We start from the raw sequence: 25,479 nt of genomic DNA, 5'->3' as shown, positions 1-25,479 counted from the left end.
CAAAATTTGGGTGAAGTTAACTAGGAAGTTCAAAGGTATTTTGGATTGGAGAAAGAACAGAGAGATACAGGAAATACAAAGCCCAGACACATGGATTGTCTTTGTTTTGAGTTGTTAGAGAAGGTTTTGAGGAAATACTGTCTCCCTGTTTTGTCTGTATTAATATTTGCAGAAACAATTTCATTAAAGCCACTTGAGAATTGAAAGGATAAGGTGAAAATAAGTTTAGTACCTTCAGTTTAGTATAAGAACTCTTTATTTCAATTAATGTGACTATAGTACATATTGGTCATTCTCTTTTGAAATTCTACACCATGAAAACTTGACATGGAGAATGAAATGAAAAAAATATATAATAAGATTTAAAATACTTTTAAAACAAAACATCATTAGCCAACAGTGTAAATACAAGAAGGGAGAAGTACACAGAGAATACTGACTGATCACATTACTTTGCAGCAAGTACAATATTTTATGCTATATGGACTGTTTCCTTAGTACATATAATAGGGACTCTAACATTGTATTGCTTAAAAACATGGTTCAGGAGACCCTACAACTCATGTTAATTACAATAAAAGTTTTGTACCACTTCTGCTTTTCGAAACACAATATACTCATTGAATTAAGGAATGATATTCTGATGATGTGTATCTTCAAAATTAGATATTGCACCCATATGTGGTTGGGTTCTTTATTAGAATCCTAGAATCATTAAGATTGGAAAAGATCTCTTAAGATAGAGTCCAACCACCAACTGAACACCACCAAGCCAACTAAACCATAACACTTAATGTGGTATCCAGATGTTTCTTGAACACCTCCAGGAATGGCGACTCCACCACTTCACTGGGCAGCCCGTTCCAATGCCTAACCACTCTTTCAGTGAAAAAATTCTTCCTTATGTCCAACCTGAACTTCCCCCTGCGCAGCTTGAGACCATTTCCTCTTGTCCTGGGAGTTGTCTGGGAGAAGAATCTGACCCCCATCTTGCTACAACCTCTTTTCAAGTAGTTGTAGAGAGCGATAAGGTTTCTCCTGAGCCTCCTTTTCTCCAGGCTAAACAAACTCTCAGACACTTCTCATACGACTTACTCTCTAGAGCCTTCACAAGCTTCATTGCCCTTTTCTGGACACACTCCGGCACATCAATGTCTTCCTTGAAGGGAGGAGCCAAGAACTGGACGCAGCACTCAAGGTGTGGCCTCACCAATGCCAAGTACATGGGCACAATCACTGCTGGCAACATTATTGCTGATACAAGCCAGGATGCCATTGGCCTTCTTGGCAGCCTAGGCACACTAGTGTCTCATGTTCAGCTGGCTCTCAATCAACACCATCAGGTCCTTTTTCTCCAGGCAACTTTCCAGCCACTCTTCCCCCAGCCTGTAGCTCTGCATGGGATTGTTGTGACCCAAGTGCAGGACTTGGCAATTTGCTTTATTGAACCTCATACAGTTGGTATCGGCCCGTTAATCCAGCCTGTACAGATCGCTCTGCAGAACCTTCCTACCCTCCAGCAGATCAATCCTGCTGACCCGACCACGTAGTGTCGTCTGTGAACTGACTGAGAGTGCCTTTGATCCCCTTGACCCAATCATCAATAAAGATACTAAACAGGGCTGATCCCTGGAGGACACTACTAGTGACTGGCTGCCAACTGGGTGTTACACCATTCACCACCACTCTCTGGTCCTGGCCATCCAGCCAGTTTTCACCGCAACAGAGTGCCATGACCTGCCAGCTTCCCGAGAATAATGCTGTGGGAGACAGTATCAAAGGCTTTACTGAAGTCCATGTAGACTAGATTTACAGACTTTCCCTCTGACTGGAGATCCTATTGGCCTTTGAAAGTCTCATTTCTTTGCTGATCCAAAGAATCTGTGCTAGTGGAACATAGTGTCCAAAAAATATCCTCCCCTTTCGCACTGAGAACAAGTTGTAGTGCAGAGGATTTCAGAGAAGGTAATGTTATGTGTACAATTACTGCCCATAATTTATTGTGATGTTATCCACAAGCTCCATCACACTTGCCAACAGTGATACAATAGTTGTTTCTAAACGCTTTATTCTCAGACAGTCATGTTCTTTAAACCTTTTTGTCCACAGTCATGAGTACAGTCCCATATCTGCGTACAATGAACTATCTGTTTGGCAGCAGTATGCAAATTGCATCATTTAGCTTAGGATATTGGCCTCTCTTCCTCCTGTCTCATCACAAATTCTTAGATATCAGCCTAGATTCAGTTTGGTCTGAATTCTCCACTGAGGTAGATTATGATTTCTTTATGTCTCCAGAATATTAGTGTTCCCTGGGCCTTTTCTCTTGATGTTTCATAGATCTTTCTGAGTTCACTTTTAAAACCTTCATTGTTTTTCCTGTCACAATAGGAAAAAATGTGAGGTTTTTTGTAGCTCTCTGTCCATATAAGTACGTTTTTCTTCCAAATTCTTGGTGGATAAAAATCCAGTCCATGAAAAGTCCTTTTCCATCTTTGACTTCTGTAATTTTGCCCTTCTATCTGTTAACATGCTGCTCTGACCCTTTATCTTCTTATTTCCTGCAAGCTGTTCCTCCCTTTTTTATTTTTACACTATCAAGTGGCAAGCTTCTTGGGTTTATCTTCAAAGGTACTATTAACACTGCCTGTGTTGTTGTAACACGTTACATCCACCGCCTGGTGGATGAGGGGAAGGCTGTGGATGTACCTGGACTTCAGCAAGGCCTTTGACACCGTCTCCCACAGCATACTCCTGAAAAAGCTGGCAGCCCATGGCTTGGACAGGGGCACTCTCTGCTGGGTTAGGAACTGGCTGGATGGCCAGGCCCAGAGAGTGGTGGTGAATGGTGCTGCATCCAGTTAGCAGCCGGTCATTAATGGTGTCCCCCAGGAATCAGTGTTGGGCCCAGTTCTGTTTAATATCTTTATTGATGATCTGGATGAGGGGATTGAGTCCATCATCAGCAGATTTGCAGATGACACTAAACTGGGTGGAGTGTCGATCAGCCAGAAGGCAGGAGGGCTCTGCAGAGGGACCTGGATAAGTTGGAGAGTTGGGCCGATTCCAACGGAATGAGGTTCAACAAGGCCAAGTGCCGGGTCCTGCACTTTGGCCACAACAACCCCATGCAGTGCTACAGGCTGGGGACAGAGGGGCTGGAGAGCAGCCAGACAGAGAGGGACCTGGGAGTTTGGATTGACAAGAAGCTGAACATGAGCCAGCAGTGTGCCCAGGTGGCCAAGAAGGCCAATGGCATCCTGGCCTGTATCAGGAACAGCGTGACCAGCAGGTCCAAGGATGTGATTCTTCCCCTGTACTCAGCGCTGGTGAGGCCACACCTGGAGTACTGTGTCCAGTTCAGGGCCCCTCAGTTCAGGAAGGATATTGAGGTGCTGGAGCAGGTCCAGAGAAGAGCAACTAGGCTGGTAAAGGGACTCAAGCACAAGTCCTATGAGGAGAGGCTGAGGGAGCTGGGGCTGTTCAGCCTGGAGAAGAGGAGGCTCAGAGGAGACCTCATCACTCTCTACAACTCCCTGAAAGGAGGTTGTAGCCAGGTGGGGGTTGGTCTCTTTTCCCAGGCAACTGTCAGCAAGACAAGAGGGCATGGTCTCAAGTTGTGCCAAGGGAGGTTTAGGTTAGATATTAGAAAGAATTTCTTTACAGAGAGGGTGATCAGACATTGGAATGGGCTGCCCAGGGAAGTAATGGATTCTCCGTCCCTGGAGATTTTTAAAAAGAGACTGGATGTGGCACTTAGCGCCATGGTCTAGTAACCACAGCGCTAGTGGATCAGGGGTTGGACTTGATGATCTCGGAGGTCCCTTCCAACCCAGCTGATTCTATGATTCTATGATTCTATGTTCAGTTTGCCCTCTTATACCAGCTTCTCATCATATCCATGGTATCTGTTACACTGTGGCCGCAGGAAAGATGTTCCTTGATGTACTCCAGGCAGATTCTCGTGCTTTTCCTATCTTTTGCTAAAATTCTTTGCAGCATGAATCCATGTCCCTCATTTCTCTTATTCCTGCTATGTTTTTCTCTATTTCTACTGCAGTGTACCTACAGTTTTCAAAACAGTGCCACAATTCCCTACAACCTAGCCTTCCTTTATTTGGTATTGGGCTTCTTCCAAGTACTGTAACCCTCCGCCATTGCTTTTAGAAAACTTTTGAGCATGGCTGTGGCTGTGTTCTGCTCAACTGTATTGTATTATAGGGATATGAGAAGTACATGCCTCAGTCAAGATGCTCTGTGAATATAGACCAGGGATGTCTACTAAGCCTAAGCTATTGGAGAATAAATAAGGCATGCTGTGCAGTGCCTGAAAATGTGGGTCATTTGCCTAATCAACTTTGTGTTGAGTAATAAATTGAGGACAGATGTGTGACGTAACTTGTTTTCAGTGGTCTTAATCTGGATTTTCACTAGCATCGTGCCAGACTTACATCAGAAGATAGAAACATAAAGAAGGAACAAATTCAATAACAATAAGGTTTACCAAACCAGACTGGTATCTGTTCTTAAAAAAGTGACTTGTATTTTCTGTAAGATTAAATTTATTAACACCTATGTAATATAATTTTGTCATATGAAGAATATGCCCTAAGTAAAATGATTTTAAGAAGCAAAGAACAATTGGACAATCATTTTTGTTTTTTAATAATGAGAACTTTAAAAGAGCACAATTTCATACCCATACAGAATGAAAGTATTTAGAGAGTATTCATTCTGCACTACTAATCATTTGAACTCCTGCTTCTTTTTTAATGAAGATGTCTGGAGGGAAACACATTACTTGATGAACAAATGTTCCGTATTATAAAACTGTAATTGCAGCACCTGTCAATAAAGCCTGTCCCCATTGTTCTTTTCAGCACAGTAAGTCAGCAGAAAGCTGCATCACTGTAATTGTGACTTAGATTTTGCATAAGAATTAGGAATCTGTGGTACATATATATTGGTAAATATGAATATCAAACCTATATACAAATAGAATTGTCACTGAGCTCTGCAGTATGTATAGAATATATCTAGATATTTTGGTTTTGTCCATCAACTAAATCTAAGATACCTCTTCTTCCATGATTTACTTCTCTAAAGCAATTTTCTACTTTTGAATGTTGGAAGCCCAAATAACAGTCAGCATTTACTGACCAGGTTGCTTGTTTGAGACATGCTCTTTCAAATACTTTGCTCTCACATTACATCTTTGCTGTAAATATGTACTTTACACTCCCTGCAACATTTGATATTTATTTTAAAATGGATCTAACTCTCATGCATGAAAGGGTTATAAAAAATTATCCAGTGTTGTTATCTTGCAAATAACCTGCCACTGTGACTGTAAGAAGTGTGAACGGAAATCGTTAGCATGTTGTCTTAAGCCAAATGATGAAGATTTTATTAACTCCTTCATTAACAGATGAGATGGAGTAGATTGCAGAGACGATAGAAGCAGAGAGAGTGGAAGCTACTGCAGGAAAAAAAAACCCAGGGATGCAGTAAGGAAGACAGAGAAGTGCAAAGAACTGGAGAGGCACTTTTGACAAGGGCATTTAGAGATAGAACAAGGGGGAGTGGCTCTAAAATGAAAGAGGGGCAGGTTAGATTAGATATAAGGAAGAAATTCTTTATTGTGGGGGTCGTGAGGCACAGGAACAGGTTGCCTGGAGAAGTTATGGATGTTCCATCTCTGGAAGTGTCAAAGCCAGGTTGGATGGGGCTCTGAGCAACCTGGTCTGATGAAAGTTGTTCTTGTCCATGACAGAGGGGTTGGAACTAAATGATCTTTAAGGTTCCTTCCAACCCAAACCATTCTCAGATTCCATGAAAAGAATAGGAAAAGGGAAACAAGTAGAGAGAAATAGGAGGTAGAAAGGATATTCAAAAGCATAGTATGTTTTTTCCCATCGTAATGCCTCAGAGTAAAAAAAGAAAGCACTGGCAATGGAAAATGGTAACTTCTATTTTATTTACTTCCTTTATCTTTGAAATATGTATAAAAAATAATGACATCTATGCTTGTCTACTTATAATTTTCAGAACAGTCACAATAAAGAGAAGTTGCAAGAACAGTAGCCCTCATTTCAAAGCATGTGACTGCAGAGATAGGTCATCTCTCTTAAGTCTGCTGTTGCGATGAAAGAGTAGTTTACGGAACCCAAATCACTTTTGTATCCTTTTTTCTTTTCCTCATCTATGTGATTGTGAGCATATTTTTAAAGTATATGTGGGTTATGCAATGTTAACAGTGCTGTATTAAATATTCAGATCTTGCTATGTCAAAAGTAGTCTTACATTACCCAGTTTGAGATTTTGTTACAGCTGGGAATATAGCACTTAGTGTTGGCTTTATATGTATTTGAAGACATAAGTGTAGATTCCCTGCTCTTCACCTTTTCTCAGAGCCTAATAGGATTTCTACAATCACACACACACACTAAATCAGATAAAGGTATTGTGACATTTTAACGGCAATGCAGAATTCCTTTAGTTCTATGCATTCCTTTCCAAGGTTATCAGTTGATGTTCTCTATAATCATCAAAACTGTTACTTCTGTTTAAACCAAGGTAAGTCATGCAGGCAGGAGTTTTATGGCCCCCAAAATTAGTCACTGTACTTAAAAGAGTTGAGTAGAGAAACTAATAGGAAAGCCATTCAAGGATGCAGGGAGTTTCAAGGGACAGTCGTATTCCAACCACCCTTGCTCCAGCAGGTCAGAACCCCCTCATCATCTGCTCCTTGTGGAAGCCTCAGCAGTCAGGCACCTTGCACTGAGTGACTGTGCAGACTGCGTTCACTCCTTTCAGGATTATTTCAGCAGCTCGCTAATGATGGCTAGTGTTCAACAAAATGTCAAGATTCATTTCAGGAAAGCAAGAGAGTACAAAATGCGCAGATGTAGTATAGACATATCCTTCACTCTTACATCAGGGGCTTTATCCTATTTTCTGTGTATGAGTTAGGAAGTCCAAGAGAGACACAAGTATAACTCCCTTGCTTTGACTGAGATCCATCATTTACCAGCAGAGCACCTGACGTGGAGTTTAGTCAATAAAACTAACAAGTTCTGTCTTTAGTCAGGGCATATATTTTGTCTTTGACATGCTCTCCCCAGTGATCTTCATTTTTAGTAGTAAATTCAAAAATATCTTTTCTGATTCACAGTCTGTCAAGGAAAAAAATATCTGAGGCTGAGCTGTATTCTCCAGCTTTGATTGAGAAGTTGAGTTCTTGGGCAGTTAAGTTTTTTAAACTATGCATGGAAAGTGTTTCACAGGCTCTCATGCCACGAAAGTGGATTGTATACATAATGCATATCAATTCTTGTGGTGTTCATTGATATGGAATAAATTTAATCTTCCAGTGACCTTTCTTACAGAGCAGTGGTTTTGCTGATATTGCTAAGTATGGAATCCCTCTAGAGTGAGTATGGGAAACTTTGCACATAGAGTAGCATCTTCACTATCTATGCTGCTTGAAGTGCTGCTAATCCTACCTCTCTAGGCACGCGAAGGAAGCTAGGAAAAAAACTGGATTACCCATTAGTATGTCATGATGCCATATTTTTAGAGAAAGGAAAAATAGACAAAAAATTTGGATGAGGATTTAGAATAAATCAGATGCTCTAAAGAGAGAACAAATTTATTGGAATGTTTTTCAGTATTTATAGCATGTTGAATCAACTCCTCAAAATTCCAGGTAAATAGAAATACAGAGAATTTTAGTGACACTTCTGGAACTGCTGCTTTGGGAATCTGTAGGTATAAAAAAAAAAGAAAAAATTTGTCTCTGGAAAGGATTTTACCAGGATCATTTGTAGAACAACTGTTTTTTTTAAAGCTGTAAGAGAAAGATAAATGAGACTGAACTGAAAGGTTGTGACTTAGCCCGAATAAATTAAAAAAAAAAAATGTTTGGAATTCACTTGTGTTTGACTATGCATAAGTACTGTCCTTGATCATTTCTGGAACCATAATATTTTGAAATAGCCATTTTAATTTTTATTTATTTGAAACTAAATTTTAATTAACAAATAAGACATTATATTTTGTAAAAAAAAATATTACCTAAAAACTACACAGGGAAAAAAAAGATCCCTGTGTTGGTTGCTATAGCAGCAAAATCAAAACCAGCACCCTAACAGAATGATCTTTAACCTGAAGTAAAAATGCTTTTGCACCAAAGGATCTATGTCTGTGCATATTGTTTTTGAGTAAATGGATTTCAAACAAGGATGAGAAATATCAATTGAATCTTTCACTGATACAAAAGAAAATAGATTTACTCTATCCTTAAGCATCACATTATTGATAAACCTTTTGAAAAAATACTTCAAAAGACTGTGGCAGTCCAGTGACTGTTGGACTGTTCATCTCCCAACTCTTCACATTCCACAGATGTTCAACCATGTCTCACAGTAGTGTTGGATCCCATCTGTGGCAGATTGGTTTGTATAATTCAATGAGAACTCTTCTTCCACTCCTTGTCTTTGCTGCACCACACTCCATGCTCTCCCACACCTGCAAAGCTGCACTCAGCTAACGTGTGGAAGTTCTCCTTTGCCCCAGGACATTGCTATGACATAATTATTTTGCTCATCATTAGTAGGAGGAACAACTTCAAAGTTAATTGTGAACAAGTGTTTTTCTCACCTGATACATAACTAAGCACAAGTAAGTATTTCTTTAGGTTCAGATGCATGTTAAAGTTGGAAATTATTTAAAGGAAAAAGGGTTAGATACCTCTGTGTCCTCTACTGTCTACAGCAGTTGGGGTTATGTAGAAATTGTCAGGTAAACGCTTCAAGACATGCCATTAAAAGATGAAAATGCAGTGGAGTTTCTCTAGTAATGAATAACTTCAGATAACTACTCCTCAATACATTTTTGACTTTAATTCTGCTGGGAAGTGGAAGCATTGAACATGATCAGATCAGATCTGGGCGTATTACAGTGGAGAGGTGGTTCACTTGTGAACAAATAAGGGTAAATAGCGGATCCACAGGAAACTGAGTATGAAAGTAACTTTTTTACCTGCACCTTTACTGGAGGCAAACCTTCAACTTTACCTGCACCTGGCAAATTACTGAAAATTTTTGTTAAATATTTGATAGCTTTTGTTAAATACGGTAGTGGAAATTGTGTTGTTTTATGTAGCCAGTAATAACATTTTTATTATCTTTTTATTATAGGTTGGAAATCTCCCAAATGATTATTTGATAACCCTTAAATATGTCCCAAAGATGGATAGTCTGGTATGTACAACCACTTCAAGTTAATTCCAACAAAACAGCCCACTGGAAGCAGTGATGGCTGTAACATTTTGTACCTAGTCCCACTGCTTAGTAAGTTACAGTTAAATGTTGGTTATTTAACTTTTCATATGCTTCCCAAGTATTTATTTTAAAAAAATGTAGAGAGATTCCCACAATCCCTTAAAACCTTCTAAATTACAGGAATCTTAGAAAAATGTTTCTTCATATTAAATTTTTTAACCTTTTTCTCTGGAAAAAGTCAAACTACAGTATTATTTCATTGTGTCAGTTGAAAATTAATATTTCTTACCAATAATTTCCTGCACAGGTTCTCTCTAATTGTACTTTGCAACTACTACATAATGGCCTTCTTGTTTCAGCCAGTGGAAATGCCATTAAAGCACAACAAATAGTGAGTAGCCAGTAAGGAGAACCCTAAGTTCAGCAAAAGGTAGCGTCAGTAACTAAACAAAAACAGTAGGGTTTCAAACCTGCTTTGAATTATTCTTTCTGTATAATCCCATATTTAATACATAATGATACTTTTAAATAAGCATCATCTATATACTTTAAAATTCTATAACATTTTCTATTAAAATCATATTATCTTATTGCTTAATCTAGTAAGTATTTTTTGTTTTCCTCAATTTAACAAAAAAACCTTTTTAGAATGATGTATTGTAAATACTCACTTGGTTGTTGCATGCACTGCAAGAAAAAGGAGAAAAAGAAACAAGGTGAAAGTACAAGCTATGCTAAATGTTATATTGTTTTAAGGAAAGGAAAACAGTAAGAAAAGGATGATTTTGTCAGTTAAACTTAACAATATTGTGCCCGTCTTAAGAATGAATCATCGTACATACATCAGTAGTTGAAAATCATCTGCTAAATATAAGAAGCTGGTTTTGTGTCCTTACAAGGTTTTCATTAGGAAAGTTCAGTTTGTGTGTGATACACATCTAAAAATGCATCCTATCCTACAACATTATAGCAAATCTAGCAATATTCCATAGTGATAGTGGAGAATGATGCCAGAAGTAATATTCAGTCCTGAATAACAAGAATATGGAAGGAGGAAAAGGAGGCTGAGGGATAGTGAAGGGCCCTGAGTTGTGAGGTTATGAAGGGTTATGCCAGCTGTAGAAGTGTTAAGAGTTTTGTTGGAAGCTCAAGGCTTTTACTAAAACTTAGAGTACTTTAGAAAACCCAGTTTAAGCTTTTTTCTTTAGAGAGAAAAACTCTGCAAAACAAAAGCTATGGAAGTCAGGTACTAGATCCTATATAAATAAAACTAATGGAAAAATTTCCATTTCTTATAATGGCCAATATTCAGAGAAAAAGGAAGTAAGACTGGCTGCCACCATCCCCTGGCTGCTGTGCTTTTTGAAATCCAATGATTTTGGTGCCTGATGTGATGAGATTCACGTCTGTGGAGGGCAGCCATAGCCTGAGTGCTGTTCCCCCAGCTTCCAGAATGAGCACAGTAGCTGTTGGGCTGGATTGAGGCTGCTCCCTCCGCTGTACTCCTGGAGAGGTTGTCACTGAAGAAGGCCAGGCAACCTGCTTGAGCGATGAGTCCTGTTTGTTCTCACTGTCTAATTCCTATCTCTCTCTGTTGTTCAGTTTTGACTGCCAATATGCAGATTCTTTTCTGTAGTTTAAATGCCATGTCATCTTGATGCGTCATATCCAGAAACTTAGATCCAGTTTACATTTATGACAAGCAGCCAAGAAATAAATAGGAAGAAGTTCAGAGCTGAGATTTCCATGTTCCCTTGACTGGTACACCATTTTCAGTCATCACAATGGGAGATGCGGCTCTTGGGCCCTTGGCCACATGCCTTTGTAGGGGTATTCACATCCCACTTTGCCAAATTTCTCTCTGGGAATTTCAGGTTGTGTTATGCATACCACAGCAAAGTCTGGCTGAATAAGTAGGCTTTGCTCTGGGTTCTGCAAGGTCCCTGCAAGCTGGGAAACCCACAGCTTTACCTTAAATAAATGCCCTTTTTTTGTCTCTGAAGGGATTGAAATGGTGCTCTGCAATTTTTTTTCAATAGATTTCAATCTTCTGTGCATGCATAAAGTGGGTAGTGTACCCGAAGTAGCAAGTCTCAAATATAGATGACTAGAGGTAGAAAGGCAGGGTGAATGCAAAGCAGATGGGAAGCCAGTGTAGTGCATGTAACAGGAACAGACTGACCCATCCATTAATGAGAAGGGTTGTTGCATTATGCATGAGCTCAAGGCAACTGAGCGGCTTTAAAAGTAGTCTTCCATAGAGTGAACTGTGTAGTCTAGCCTGAAGGTTAAAAGGCAAAGATGACAGCAGCAGAGGCTGAATTCAGAAGATGATATAAACTTCAAACTCTTACATAGGTGAAGAAAGTAAAAGCTAACTGAGGGCTACCTGGAAGTAAAAGAGAAGTCAGGTTTGCAATTGCCCTAAAATGTAAATCTTGGTCAAAGTTTACACAAAAAATTCAGAGTTAAATCTCCATTTCTCCTAGCAAACAACATCAGATTTTTCAATTTGAGCAGTTTCATCCTTGTTTTGGTAGGTATTGAGGTAGCAAGTGATTGCACAGCTTGATATTAGTGAAAAGAAAACTTAGAGCTCTCATGAAATACAGCTTTGTAGGTGAGAACAGTTCAGAGGAGATGCCCACACAGGTTAAACTGCGGGAGCAACAAAACAGACCCTGCTGGAATTGCCAAATGCTCCCTAGGAGAAGCAACAAGCTTCTAGTTCCTGCCAGAGGAGAATGCTCACCCTCAAAACCTCAGAGGAAAAGAGTTTCCAGTTCAGGGAAGCACAGTAGTTCTGTGTCGGTGTTCCTACCAAAGCAGAAGAAAGAAAATGCATTGTCTCTCTCGTGGTGGCAGTGGGACATGGCACAACATATGCTGCTTGAACAGAGTATGTTTCAACAAGCTTTCTCTAATTTATTTGCTTCTATCTCTCCCCTCACCTTGTTGTGCTTGAAGGAAAAAAGGGAAGCTGAATCAGGCCAAATGCCATCCATTCCATTTTTTGTTTCATTCTTAAAGAAAAAGTAATTGTTGAGATAATTAGAGAAGGTGGTATCACTGATTTTCCACTTGTTATCATTGTGTGAGAGAGTCATACACAGAACTGGAAAGTAAAATGGAGCTGAACAATGTACTTACATTTAGTTCTCTAAGCCTGAAAGCCTAATAGTCTGATTATTCTTCAAAAACATGAAGTGTATTTTTTCTTGCCGAAAACATTTACACATCAAAGCAGAACATCATCTGTGGATAATTTTTTTTTTTTTAATGAAGAATCTGTGTGAGGGTTTATTAAAGAAATTGAGTAAAATGGGATTAAACCTAGAAGTGTATACATCACCAAACATTTGCTATGCATTGCAGGAGGTGGATTCAGTGGATGATGCCCATGCACTGGGCAGCAGTTGGAAACTGGTTTAGTGATACTGAGAGTACTTAGGTTTTGTTGGGCCAAGATTTTTGTATCTGGAAGGCTTTGATGATCCTGAGACATTTTCAACAATGGAAAAAATAACTTCACAGATGGAATAAATTCCCATAAGATTTACCAGTAAAAATTCAGCATTTATTGGGAAGGGATTTCCAGGCAAGAGTTGCAGTGTGACTAGTGCATTACCTGTACTTTTGCTGATCATATTGACTTAGGGTTTTTCCAGGGCTGGGCCACTGTTTTATCTATTTGCCTACTGTTATGTAAATCTAAGTAAAAGAAGTTAATGACTCCCTCTAAGACAGCAAGATGAATTACAAGGTTTCAGTCATGTGAACAGCTGTACAAACTTTTTCTGCAAACTAATTGCATAGGTGTCAGTGAAAGAATTTGAACTCTATTCCAGTGGCACATACAGCAACAGGCTGCACAGAATGCTTTTGTCATTGAAAACCTTTTGTCAGGGAAAAAAGATCTAGAAACTGTTTAAATCTAGAAACTGTTCCCAGTAATGTCATTTAGTGAAAAAGCTGAAGAGAAGAAATTAACTAAGCTAACTAGTTGAAAGGTACATGAAAGCACACAAGGATTTCATGCAAAATATTTATGGAAACCTTCCTGAGAAGAAATTTAAATCAAGGATCTTTGGGGTTAACTGAGTCATGTAAGGTAACAATAATAAAATGAAAACTGATATTGGTTTAAAGAATTGTTAAAGCAGTAGGTGTTTGAGTAAAATAAATAGGTTAATGAAACCATGAATTAGGGTTCATAGTAACATGTCCCAAGGCTCAAATTCTCAACAGACTGATACTCGGCATTCATTAAGAATTTTAATGAAGGGATGTCATTTAACAGACAACCATAAATACGTCAGTATCAGTGAGAATAGAAATTTTAACAAAAGAACTGAAGAGAAAGTTGGCCACACCAAAGAAGAATAATTTTAATTTAGACTCTTGAGATAATTTAAATTGGAAAGAACAGTCTAATCTACTTTTGCACATTGAGCTGCTTAACCAGTTTTTACAAAAGTCTGATATTTAATCTACATCTGTTTCTCCTTTTTTACCCTGACAGCCTGATCACTGTTGGTTGCATTTGATGGTGCCTGAATTTTCAAGGAGTCTACAAAATCTTCTCCAGAAATTTTCAGATATTTCAGATATGTCAGATGTTTTAAGCAACTATTCAATCATCAATAATCTCACAAGGATAATTAATGATCTTATGGCATGCCTTGCTTTTGATAAAAACAAGGTAATCTTATACAGAGTTTCTGCTTTTATACTGGATATTTTTATTCTTATTTTCTGTTACACAGTACTCAGTAGTAGTTCAAAAATGTCCAAAGCTTCCTTAGATTTGTTCTTATTTCTATTCCTGTACCTCTGAAACCCTACTTTGTTTAGAAACAGTTTACACTGTTCTAACATTGGCTTGATGTTATCTCTTGCTTCAAACAAAAATGGCTTACAAGGAATTACAGTGTATAAAATGACCTGTATACAGTTATTTAAATAGTCAAAAATGCAACAATCATATTTAGGATAATTCATTCATTCTGGACTCTTTGAAACGAGCAGATATCTTCCTTGTGCACCCAGCTTGAAGTGATCTTAATGTAAATTTTGCTAGTGATCTTAATGTAAATTTAAAGATGATGTGGTTGAAGCTAATACATTCTTAGTATGTACCACAGTGTGTGAAGCTCTGAAAGCTTCGCCATGGTTTAATGAACTTTTTTGTACAAAGGCACAGCAAAAACCATAGTATATCGACCCATTCAATGTGTTTCTGGATTCCTACAGCAGCTGGAAGAATTCCAGGTGTCTCACTCAAGAGATAGCTGATTCTCTTGTGTGAAGGAGGGGGGTAGAAATTAATTTTCTAGTCCCTTATATATCTGTAATGAGACTATCAGTAATTAAAAGTAAGTTCAGTAGTTGAAGTTTTTGTTCCACTGAATAAAACAGGCAAAATCTATCATGTTCTTTAGTGCAAGGATTTCATCTTCCATATGTGTTTATTTTTGTCAACTAAGTTCTTAGCTGTTGTAATTGTACCTTTTCAACACTCAGAATGAATCAAATGAATTAAAACACTCAGGTGCATTTAGAGTGGAAAAACTGTGTAACCTTGTCATGTATTTGCATTACATTGGTGAGAGCATTTAGACATTTCCTACTTTCCATTTCAAACTGAATTCTGTCAAATCTTCAATGTATATATAATTTTTTTAAATTTTTTTATTTTTGTCCTGATGATTCAAAGCACTTAGCTTGGATGTGGTTGGGGAAAAGGAATTTTATTTTGTAGAATGGAGAAGTAAATATTCTGTAATTCAGAGAAACAACTAGCTATTTGTTTTCTCAGTGAAAAATGATCTTTAGTCTAGTACTTTCAGCATTAAATATAAAATAATTTTGGAGCCAAACCCAGGAATTTTTCCTTAGGACATATTTAAAACACATTCTTACCGCTGTCCTCCTTCTTGGGAATACAGATTAATCCCAGGCCAAATTTGACCTCCTGGCATAAGAAACAGCTGTTATTAAAGCCAGAATCAGGTAAAAAGAAAAAAAAATAAGATAACTCTCAATCATCTTAACATGGATCTCAATCTTATTGTTTAGTGTGGCATAACACACTTGTCTGTTAGACCTCAGAGTGATTGGGCTTCCTTGTTTATAGTCCTGCTCTTATTTTTAGGTACATTATCAGAGATCTCAGCCTGCTTCTGTGCAGTGGTGTATTTCGGCTATTGTATTCTGTTCCCTGTTCTCTTAATGACAATACTAATGATTGTGTTGTTTTCATGTGTTCAGATTAAAAGAATCATGTGAAACATTGCAAAGTAATGTGAAATCAAGGTGTTTTTTTTTAATGAGTGGAATTAAAAAAACATCTCTTCATTTTCAACGTAGGATGGGAGACTGTCTTTCATTCCTTAGCAATTTTACAATGCTACATTAATAATTAATTTCTATTTGCAAAGCTAATTTGAAATCCTCAGATCAGAAGACTTGTATGTTTTGTGAAGATTGTACACAGTCAATCTGGTCTTCTGCAGGTTAAAAATTTAAACTATTTTGTGTCATCATGGGATATTTTTATCATCTGTTGAGGTGTTGAAATGAGCATCTCTCTTGACCTTCTTTCAAGCTGAATTCTGTATTTTATGCTAGGATTTTGTAAAAGAAAATGGTCACCTTTATGAAGAAGGTCGCTTCATTCCTGAGGATTTTTTTAGGCACTTTAATAGTACCATTGAGGTCTACAAGGAGTTTGCAGACACACTGGATAAGAATGACTGCATTCTGCCTTCAACAGTAGAAACACCAGAGAATGGTAAGATGGCTCTTGTTTTGGGGAACAGAATCTAAGTAGATATAAATGGGTGATTTTCCTTGAATTTCAGGGATACTAAGATTCTGATACTGTACCTCCATGTCACCTTTTTTACTGCAAGTTAGAATTACTACTGACACTGAAGGTTGTATTTCTGTTTGAAGGCAAATTCTATGTGACAGAAAAACTAGTGTCATCATTCCTAGAGACATCATTCCTTGATATAATCCAAATAACCTCACAGTACACCGCTCTGCTTCTTTTCATTCCAAATATATCCTGGATTGTCTTTTTACACTGCTCTTATCTTCTTTTAATGCTCTATTTAGTTTTTATAAGGCATCAAAGGAGCCTAAGATTGCACTACTGAAAGGACAGGAAGACAGGACAAGCTGCAAATTGCAGCAACCTCAAGTCACCTTCATATTCATCTCCCCTCTACTGAAAGGGGCCATGTTTACTTCATTTAAAAATTTTAACAAGCTCAACTCAGGCTCCTGCAGTTTTTTCTCATCCTTCCAGTAAACGGAAGTTTTTTATTATCTTTTCTTTTACACTCTCTAGTGACAACTGTTAGCTTTTTAATTAGGGCAACATATCCAATTGCACAGTTACACCACTAGTAGATCAGTGCCATAACCTAAGAACTTGTTTGCAGCAATTGCTTTTCCAGATTAGCTATTCAGCAGCACCTCAGCGTGTAGACACTACTGCTTCTAAATGAAACTGCCTTTTTTTGCTTAATCCACTTTATAAACAGCTCTACATCCAATTTTGAAAAACAGCCCTATAGCCACATCAGAGTAGCCCTATAGCCCATCATCTTTTATAGAGGGAACTGTATTTTAAGTTTCATAATGCTGACACACTCATTTTCTATTTAGATTCCAGAGTCGCTGTCACAAAAACATTTTTGTTTCCTCCTGTTGCTGCCAGCTCCCTTAGGAATGACAGCATTGGCAGTAGCACTAGCAGTAACAGTAAGTACAAGTGCTTGAATATATGTGTCTCCATTTTGTTCTAGTAGCTGATTTTTATGAGAACTCAGAGGAAAAGAATGTCATTAATTGTGGAAATTAATGGGAAGTTACATGATCCCAATGGTGTACCGTGTGTTTCTCAGCTGTCATATTGAAATGCAATGAACTTATCTAACCAAAATGTATAGATGCTATCGAGTTACAATGATGTGACAGCTCTCTACAACTTGGAGAGGGCAGACCTCTTTGTTTTGGCTGTCGTGAGGTCTCACGAGTCATGTGGCCTCAGCAAATTTGGCTGTCCCAGACATTTTGTTTTAACTCTCTGAAAAGGAAGTTGCTCCAAATGAACAGAATAGCTATTATAAATCAGCTGAGGATACTCACATGGACAAAGAGATTGCCTGTACATTGCGTTTGGTAGTACTGTCAATCTGGTTTTACACCAGACCTGAAGACAGTCCCCATGTTTGCTTGCTGTAGTTGTAGTAGGGCTGCCTCCACGATCAATGTGCTTTTGGTTGGGGTCAATGACAAAGTTACTACGCTTTTGGCAGGCTGTAGTTTTCTCTCTTGCATAATCATCTCCACGTTTCTCATCTGTCTTAGTCACTGTATTATATGACTGGTCACTGACAGATAAGAGAGCCCAGAATGGTTGATGTAAGAGCTTCAACATTACCCATCATGAGGTCAGAAGGGGTATAGAAATCTGAGGTGGGAGGAAACAGTGAAATTTCAGGGGCTTTTAGTGACAACACGTACAACAAGGTGAATAATCTCTGGAGCTTCCCATGTGAAAAAAAGAAGGGGATTTTCCTTAGAGATTTCTGAAATAGTGATCAAAGCTCAATCATGCTATTGTTTCCTTGTTCCTGTTTCCCAGACACGTGAGGATAACGTGTGTCTGTCTCTCTTTACAATTTCCCGTTTTCACTTCACGAACATCTATGTCATCTTAATGTGCGACGATGAAGCATGTGGCTGGTAATCCCTGTGCATAAGAAATCATGTGCAAGGAGACAGCCTGATGTAGCCTGTTGGACACAATTGTAGCTCTTGTTGGTGGGACAGATACTACTAAGCCGGAGTTTCTGCTCATGCTCCTTCTCTTGGGAATGTGCAATCTAGTTACTCTCTAGGCTTTTAGCACCATGCATGCTATCTCTTAGCTGGCTCACAGCTGCTATCAGATTTGAAGCCCTTCCTGACTGCTTTCTAATTAAGAGAAGGTCTTAAGTCATCATATCCCATAACCCTTAGAGTAGAAGGCTGGAATAAAAAACCACCCTTGACTCCTGGCTGCTAGCCTACCTCTCTGGAAAAGAGAAGCCTCCTTGCCATAGATTCCCTGCCAAGAGGTCACAGAGCTGTGACCTCAGCAAGCAACTTGCTGAGCTCAAGGCCAACTGTGAGGCAGCAGGAGGGGGTTAAAGAATGCATACCTCTTTCTCTCTCGGGTCTGAACATGTGATAATTTTTGCTGTCACTGCTAGAGGAAAAATATTCAGCCACAGCCTGAAGCAATGGGAATGGATCAAGGAGCCAAAAGAGACAGATAGATTAGAGGAGCAGTTCAGATAAAAGGATTTGGACCCAATACAATAACAGAAGGGATGCCAGGCAGTGCAGTGAAGTGTGGCACCTGTGTCTGTACTGCAGAGGAGAGCACAGAAGCAGGATTATTAATCTTGTTTTATAATTGGAACTGATAATCAAGTAGGAAAAAATCCTAATTAAAATAATGCAGTAAGTCAAAGAAATTGCTTGGCTGCCATATGCTGTACAGGTGTGTTTTAACTGATTATCATTCTCTTAAGCAATTTATTGGAAAATTGGATATCAGTTAACAGCCTTATGTAGAAATTACATGAGGACTGCATGTCTGGGGCTGGGGACAGTTTGAACTCATAATCAGATTAAATTACATTAACTTGAATGCTGACTGGTTACACTATAGTTATTTGTTTGAAGTTTTTTGCAGGGAGAGAGCTGTGAAATCTTTATCGGCATCTCCGTTTTACTCCCTGAAATGGCCTTCAGTACTGATATTAGTTTTGTCTTGACTTTATTGCTGAGGAAGTTTTGGTTTTAGTTAATCCTTATCTTCTTGGAAGGAATAACAATGAATAAACCTTATTATTTCCCATGTGAAGGCTTCCCAGCACAGGGTCCCCTGGCTTCAGTACTGTTCTCAGGACAGCACCACTAGATTCAAATTTCTAAAAGGAAGACATTTGGAGAAGAGGGGAGGCCTGAAAAAAACATCTTCAGACATGAACTGCAGTAATTTTTTTAAAAAATAACCCTCTTTAATTTTAAATAGTCTTAAGTTGAGCTATTCTTTAGTTTAATAGTTTCTAGAGCATTTAGAAACATTCAGTGTTTGCAAAAGAACCTCTCCAGATTAATAATAAATTTTGAATTTATTAATAAAATCTTTGTAGTCAGATGATTTGGACTGCTCCTCATTCTAAATTCAACTTAGACAAATCTGAAGTGCATAATCTAATAAAATAATTTGTGAAATAATTATCATATAAGTTGTATATAAGTAAGCTAAATTATGTGTTTTAATGTTGTTCCTGCTTTTGTTGAAAGAGCCATTTTTCATGACTCTGTTGTTTTTACACAACAATAAAAATGAAGTACGATAATATAGTAGAATCTTAATTAAATCTATGCCAAAAGTCTTAACCCAACTAAGTGTAAAATAGAACAATTATGCTATTCTATTTTTTTTGAATGACAGTAGTGTTGTTTTCATTCCTGTAATATTGAATGTAGATTTGTGGCATGTTCCCACTCCATATTTTCCTCCATAGAATTCTCAAGACACCACCACCAGCATTCCCAATTTATTTAAAGAGGTTTGGTTTTTTTCTCTTTGTGTTCCATGACTGTAGTCCAATTGAAATTCCATTTAACTGTTTAAGTCCCAGTCTTGCTGGTATTTCTCTGGATCATTATACCTCACATAGAGATGGTTCCTGTGTAAAGAACAAGTATTAGGATAGGAAGACTTGAGTCCTGATCTCTTCTTTCAGTGGTTGAACCAAACACTAAAGAGTAGTCTTTTTTTTTTCCCCATAAGATGAATCTCATATTGCTCTGATCAAAGCTTGAATTTAGTAGCTGTTACTAACATTTATTCCTCAATTTAATGCTGTGATGTTCTTTATATTTTCATGAAAAGTTCAGTAGTTCCTTCTTCCATTTTTGCCTATAATTTTCTCATAATAATTTAGCTTTGTTATTCTGTACCAAGAAGCTCAAAGAATGTGTAAACACAGAGATCTCTATGATTGCTTTTAGGAATAAGGTCTCCTTTTTTAATTAAGCAAAGAATACCATAGTTTAATTCAGTAATTGCACTACAATTTGAAAATGTTCACCTGTGGCTTAATGCAATTGGTGTTGCCTCCTGTGCCTTTGTTCCTTTGTTCCAACTTCATAGTTAATGGAAAACCCTAATGAACAGGTGAGAGCTGCTCTGCATTTTTACAGATAAGATCTCGTGGTAATTGTGTTGGAGCTGAGCAGAGGTAAACTGGAAATTCCTTTGAGACATATATGGCAAAAAAAAAACAAGTCAGTGCTTTGAATCATAATCACATATGGCTCAAGTAGGAAGCAGCTCAGTAACTTTATTGTGTAGCTGAGTGGCTTTTAATGTAAATATATTTTGTTCACAGCTTGAACGTCCCAATGTCCATGAAGACTATACATAAATCAGCATCAATTGAGCTCGACTCCTTAGGGAATCTTCCATGAGATGCAGAGTGAGAGCTCTAAGAGGTGGTGGCCTGCATCCACTCCTCTTTTGTACTTTGCTGGATAGGGTCTTTTTAAAGTAGATAATATACTAACCGCAAAACCAGGACTTTCTCTGGTATTGCCCGAAGAGTTCACAGAGTTCCTGTTACACCTAGTTTCCTCCTATTCCTTCTCCTGCTATGTGTTTACAACTGATGGGAGTCAGAATCTTTCTGTGTAGAGCTCTAAAGTTTCTAACAGAGGAAACAGTCCCTATGGAAGGAATAAAAACTTAATGGTAGCCAGTTTGCTTTCCTTATCTCCCTTTTCTTCATTAGGATACAAGTCTCTGTGACGTTCTCCAGACAGAAATTCTCCAACCTGTTCTGTTTTAGATATTAATATAAATAAAATGCAATGAAGGAGCCTGTCATGACTCATTTCATTCTCCCCAGATCTTTCAAGAGACTTTTTTCAGGACTTCAGTGTAAAATTAAATAATCTGTTGTTGTTTGCTTTTTAAGGTAGTTATGGGTTACTTAATTTTCAAATTAATTCATGCATGATGTATCAAGTCATGAAAAAAATGAATCTGTTGTCATTTTTAGAATGTGGACTGGGAAGGGTGTCACAATGGGACTGTATTTAGACTCTGTTTCTGGGTCCCCACATGGAAACCTTATTATGAATTCCTTTCAGCTTTCCATAGATGATGCAGAAATCATCTATATTGGAGATAACTTCTCAAAAATCAGATTTTTTTTTTCAGTCTTAGATACCTCATTTTAAAGGGTCTCTTCTGTTGTGTAAGATTCCATTAAGTTTGTGAAAGGTACTGTTAAAAACAAGGGTGCTAAACTATCACTGGTTGCCATGCATACAGAACATTTCTCTAGAAGTTCATTCAGAAAACACCATGCTTGCCATGACATGCTGCCCAACATTGCGGGTAGGCAGAGGGGGTTTGAGGTTATACACTCTACCATAACATGTTATCAAATACATTATCTTCTAAATGACCTGAAGAGTCTTTCCTTTGATTTTTATTTCACTTTTTAACTTTTTTCTGAAGTTTACAGGTTAGAATCTGGAAAACATGACCATCTCCATATGATTTACATAATTTAGTTGTGTAACTCTCTCACTGGGAGGAATGGCATTAGGCAAATGAGGGTTGCACTTTTCTTGCCTAGAGCACAAGAGCAATGTAGGAATTTTCTTCTGAGAATACAGTTCAGATAAAGTAATGACAGGAAGGCTTTTTTGAGTTGTTCAGGCTAGCTCTACCCGACCTGAGTTTACCCAGTTTTTCTGAAGATCAGTTCTGCAAGCAAACATCCTCTGTGCCTAATCTGGGATAGAAAGTTAGAAAAGATATGTCCCCCCAATTATTTTCTGACTTTGGCTTTAATTTCTGAGCAGGCAGAGGCAGACTAATCAATAGCCTCTCTTTTTCAGTTGATGTTCACCTCTGTAGAACTTTATCTGCTATCTTTCCCTTCTCCTCTGTAGACAGATTTCTTTCACGGTAAGCTAGCATTGGTTCTGCTTGACTGATGCTTCCTTTTAGTGTGCTGAGTCTTACCAGATTTAAGTGAAATTCAAGCCACTAGAGTCAGAACCTATACTTTGTAAACAGTGTATGAGATACAGAGAGCTATGTATTATATGAATATATAAGATACAGACTTTATGCTGTCTTACTTTTTAGTTCTGTCTGCATTGAGCCTAGAAAACACAGCTGAATTTCAGGGATTAAAACCATATTTGTCTAAAATTTACAAAATGTCAACCAGAAAATATCAGAAAGTTGAAAATGAATTGTTAGATAATTGTAAGAATGCTCCTTTCTAAACTAAAGTGTTTTTTGGAAGCTGTTTAGTAATGTACTAAACACATTGTTTGACCCAGTATATCATACTGTATGTGCTTAGACATTTATGTTTGCATAAGTCACACAGATTTGGAGTGCTGTCAGTTCATTTTCCTTTCCATGTATCCAATCAGTTATACTTTTCCAGTGCTTACAGTTTGGTTCTTTTCCTGTCATCTCACAATATACCCACCACTGGAATTGCAGACTCCCAATCTTAAAATGAAACAGAATGGGGTGGATGGTGTCTAAACTGACAGTCTGCTGTGGCTCACTTTGCCTTTCAGAAGGAGGATCCCTAGGTGACTGTCTAGGACTTTTCACATCCTGCTCTTGATTAAATAACTGCAGGGCCAAATTTTAGTCTCAGGATGCGTGCAGGTCCCTGTGAGGGGAATGGAAAGACTAAGATTGCTGCTCTTCCATTCAAAATGTTAAAAGCTATCAAGAAATGGTTATAACCAAATAGCACACAGCTAGACCTCAAGGTACCAAGGGTTTCATATTGCTGAAATCAGTGGCACCTTTCCAAGAAGATGTTAGAAATGGTCAGGCTTTTGTTAAATTAACCACCTTCAAGTGGCCTCATGTTGGTCATTCATTAGTGGCAAGGAAAAGTGTCTGTCTGCATTCAGTGGGAGGTCTCTGATGGAACTTAGGAAAATGCACAAATTGGCATATATTGTTTTCCAAATAATTACTTTGTGTTTCAAAATAAGACCTCCAAAAATTAATAAATCCAAAACTTTGCAGTGTGGGAAAGAGATAATTCTCTACAAGTGACAGAAAGAGAATTAGCATTGGTACTTTTCAACACGGTTATTTCAGAATTGGGTGAAACATCTTTGTGGCCAAAAACTTCCTGTAAGATTTTATATGAAGTGCTCTTCATGTACATAGCACTTTGAAGTATCTGTTCTGCTATTTAAGATGCTGTTATGTAGGTGGTGCTTGAAAGTGCTCTTGCTAATAGTGTTGCCCTGAAGATAGTTTTCTGCTATAAATCTGCCTTCACTAACAGAGTATCTTTAATTACAGAAGAAGCACTTGGCTTCATTAGTAGCTCCAGCCTGCAAGGGATCAGCATAGCATTGACATCATTGCTGTCTCTTCTTATTGGCTTTATTTTGGGAGCCATATACTGGAAGGTAAGAAATACTACATTTAATTGTTTACCTAGTGATACTACATTTCTTAGCTAGGGGGAGGTAGAAAGAACAGAACCATTCTGCATTTGAAAACAAGAGACACCTCTTCTGATTTTCACTGAACTGTGGAATGCAGATGTAAATAAAATGCAGATGTCAAATTCTTGAATTCCACTGTCAAAGTGCAAATCCTGTCTTATCAGCATGATTGCTGTCTAATTGGAAACTAAAAATGTGGGATTCACCTAATTCTTCATTTCTCCTATTGTATATTGAGAATAGATTTTTTTTGCTTTTGCCTCTACAATACAAAGACTTCAATAGTAAAATTATATCAGTAGCAGATGTATGTTAGAGGGCAAAATTTGACCTGCATTGTGCAAGCTGACTTTGATACTGAAAATATGAAGCAAACTGAAACATACTGCAATTGTTTAGGGAATTACTAAAGAAAGCTTTAGAATATTTATATTTAATGCATTTTCCTCCTAGAAAACACATCCCGAATCCAGACCAGAAAGTGTTGAAACTACGCAGTGTCATGACTGTCAAGAGGAAAATGAGATTAGGTATAGCATTTCACTTGATATTTACATTTGAAAATGTGATTTTGTCTCTGAGAGCTACTTCCTGTTACTCTCTAGCTCTATGACAAACAAAAAAACCTGCAAACAAGGGGTCTTGCTGCAGAGGTAAAATATGTGCTTAGAGTGTGCCCTTTAAAGGACCTTCTGGTGTAAATATAGAAATTGATATGGAGAATATTTCTGCTTACAAAATTTTATAAAGAAGACACCTTTACTTTGTCTGTTCTTACTCCCACTGTGAGAAAGGATTGCTGAGACCTATAGGGGAAGCAACAAAATAAAATGAATGTTGTCATTTGCTGTGCGGTGTAAAGCTAGGCTGACACTACAGTGTAAAGCTAGGCTGATATTATGGAAATAAATAGAAAGCAGTGTCTTCCTGGTTGTGTTCCTAAATCCTTTTAAATACTCTTTACATTAACATTTTTTGTGTTCTTTTACTTTTTTGTATTCCCCAGGGTATTATGTTTTCCAGGGGGGGTTTTTAGTGCTTGTAGAAAGTTAATCATCATGGCTAGGCTTCGCGAACAAAGATTTGGGAAGGGCTCTATCCCCTTTTGTTGCAAGCACGTTGGTGGCTAGAAAGGCCAATACGAGATAGACACATCCAGTTGCAAAAGGCACAGCAGAAAGACTCCTTAGATGGTATATTCTGCAGGGCACAATTCTTTCTGTGTTGTCTTTTCTCCTCAAGGGTGATCCTGCGTGCTTTCTCAAAAGCATCAGCAGCGTTATAGATGGTGTGTCTCCAGACCTCCCGATTGGAGGCCAGAGTGGACCAGTTATGTTGATCAATATGCCCGAGGCTGAGATGTTGTTTCAGGGAGTCCTTGTATCTTCTCTTTGGGTCTCCTCTCATGCGGCAGTCAGTGGCAAGTTCACCATAAAGCAGGATCTTAGGGAGGCGGTGGTGCTTCATCCTTGAGATGTGCCCTGCCCAGCGCAGCTGTGTTCTCAGCAACATGGCCTCAATACTTGTGACTGCTGCTTGTTCTAGAACAGATGTATTGGTCACATAATCTGACCAGTGAATGTTTAGGATTGTACAGAGGCAGTGT

At 38.1% G+C, this 25,479-nt stretch overlaps 1 protein-coding gene across 2 annotated transcripts in view; it reads left to right on the top strand.

Moving 5' to 3' along the window:
• The window catches only part of KITLG (KIT ligand), a 56,840-nt gene that overhangs the window by 27,115 nt on the left and 4,246 nt on the right, over positions 1 to 25,479 (top strand). For both annotated transcript variants that reach the window (XM_027680395.1, XM_027680394.1), the window contains exons 3-8: positions 9,201 to 9,263; positions 13,807 to 13,986; positions 15,915 to 16,077; positions 16,962 to 17,057; positions 23,725 to 23,834; positions 24,327 to 24,403. In XM_027680395.1, coding sequence (XP_027536196.1) covers positions 9,201 to 9,263; positions 13,807 to 13,986; positions 15,915 to 16,077; positions 16,962 to 17,057; positions 23,725 to 23,834; positions 24,327 to 24,403 — 689 coding nt within the window. The remainder of the gene's footprint in view (positions 1 to 9,200; positions 9,264 to 13,806; positions 13,987 to 15,914; positions 16,078 to 16,961; positions 17,058 to 23,724; positions 23,835 to 24,326; positions 24,404 to 25,479) is intronic.

Source organism: Neopelma chrysocephalum, unplaced genomic scaffold, assembly GCF_003984885.1.
Source record: "Neopelma chrysocephalum unplaced genomic scaffold, ASM398488v2 Primary Assembly neopelma1_59, whole genome shotgun sequence".
Classification (NCBI taxonomy): Eukaryota; Metazoa; Chordata; class Aves; order Passeriformes; family Pipridae; genus Neopelma; species Neopelma chrysocephalum.
Note: the sequence above shows the minus strand (reverse complement) of the source record. Positions and strands in the feature narration are given on the sequence as shown.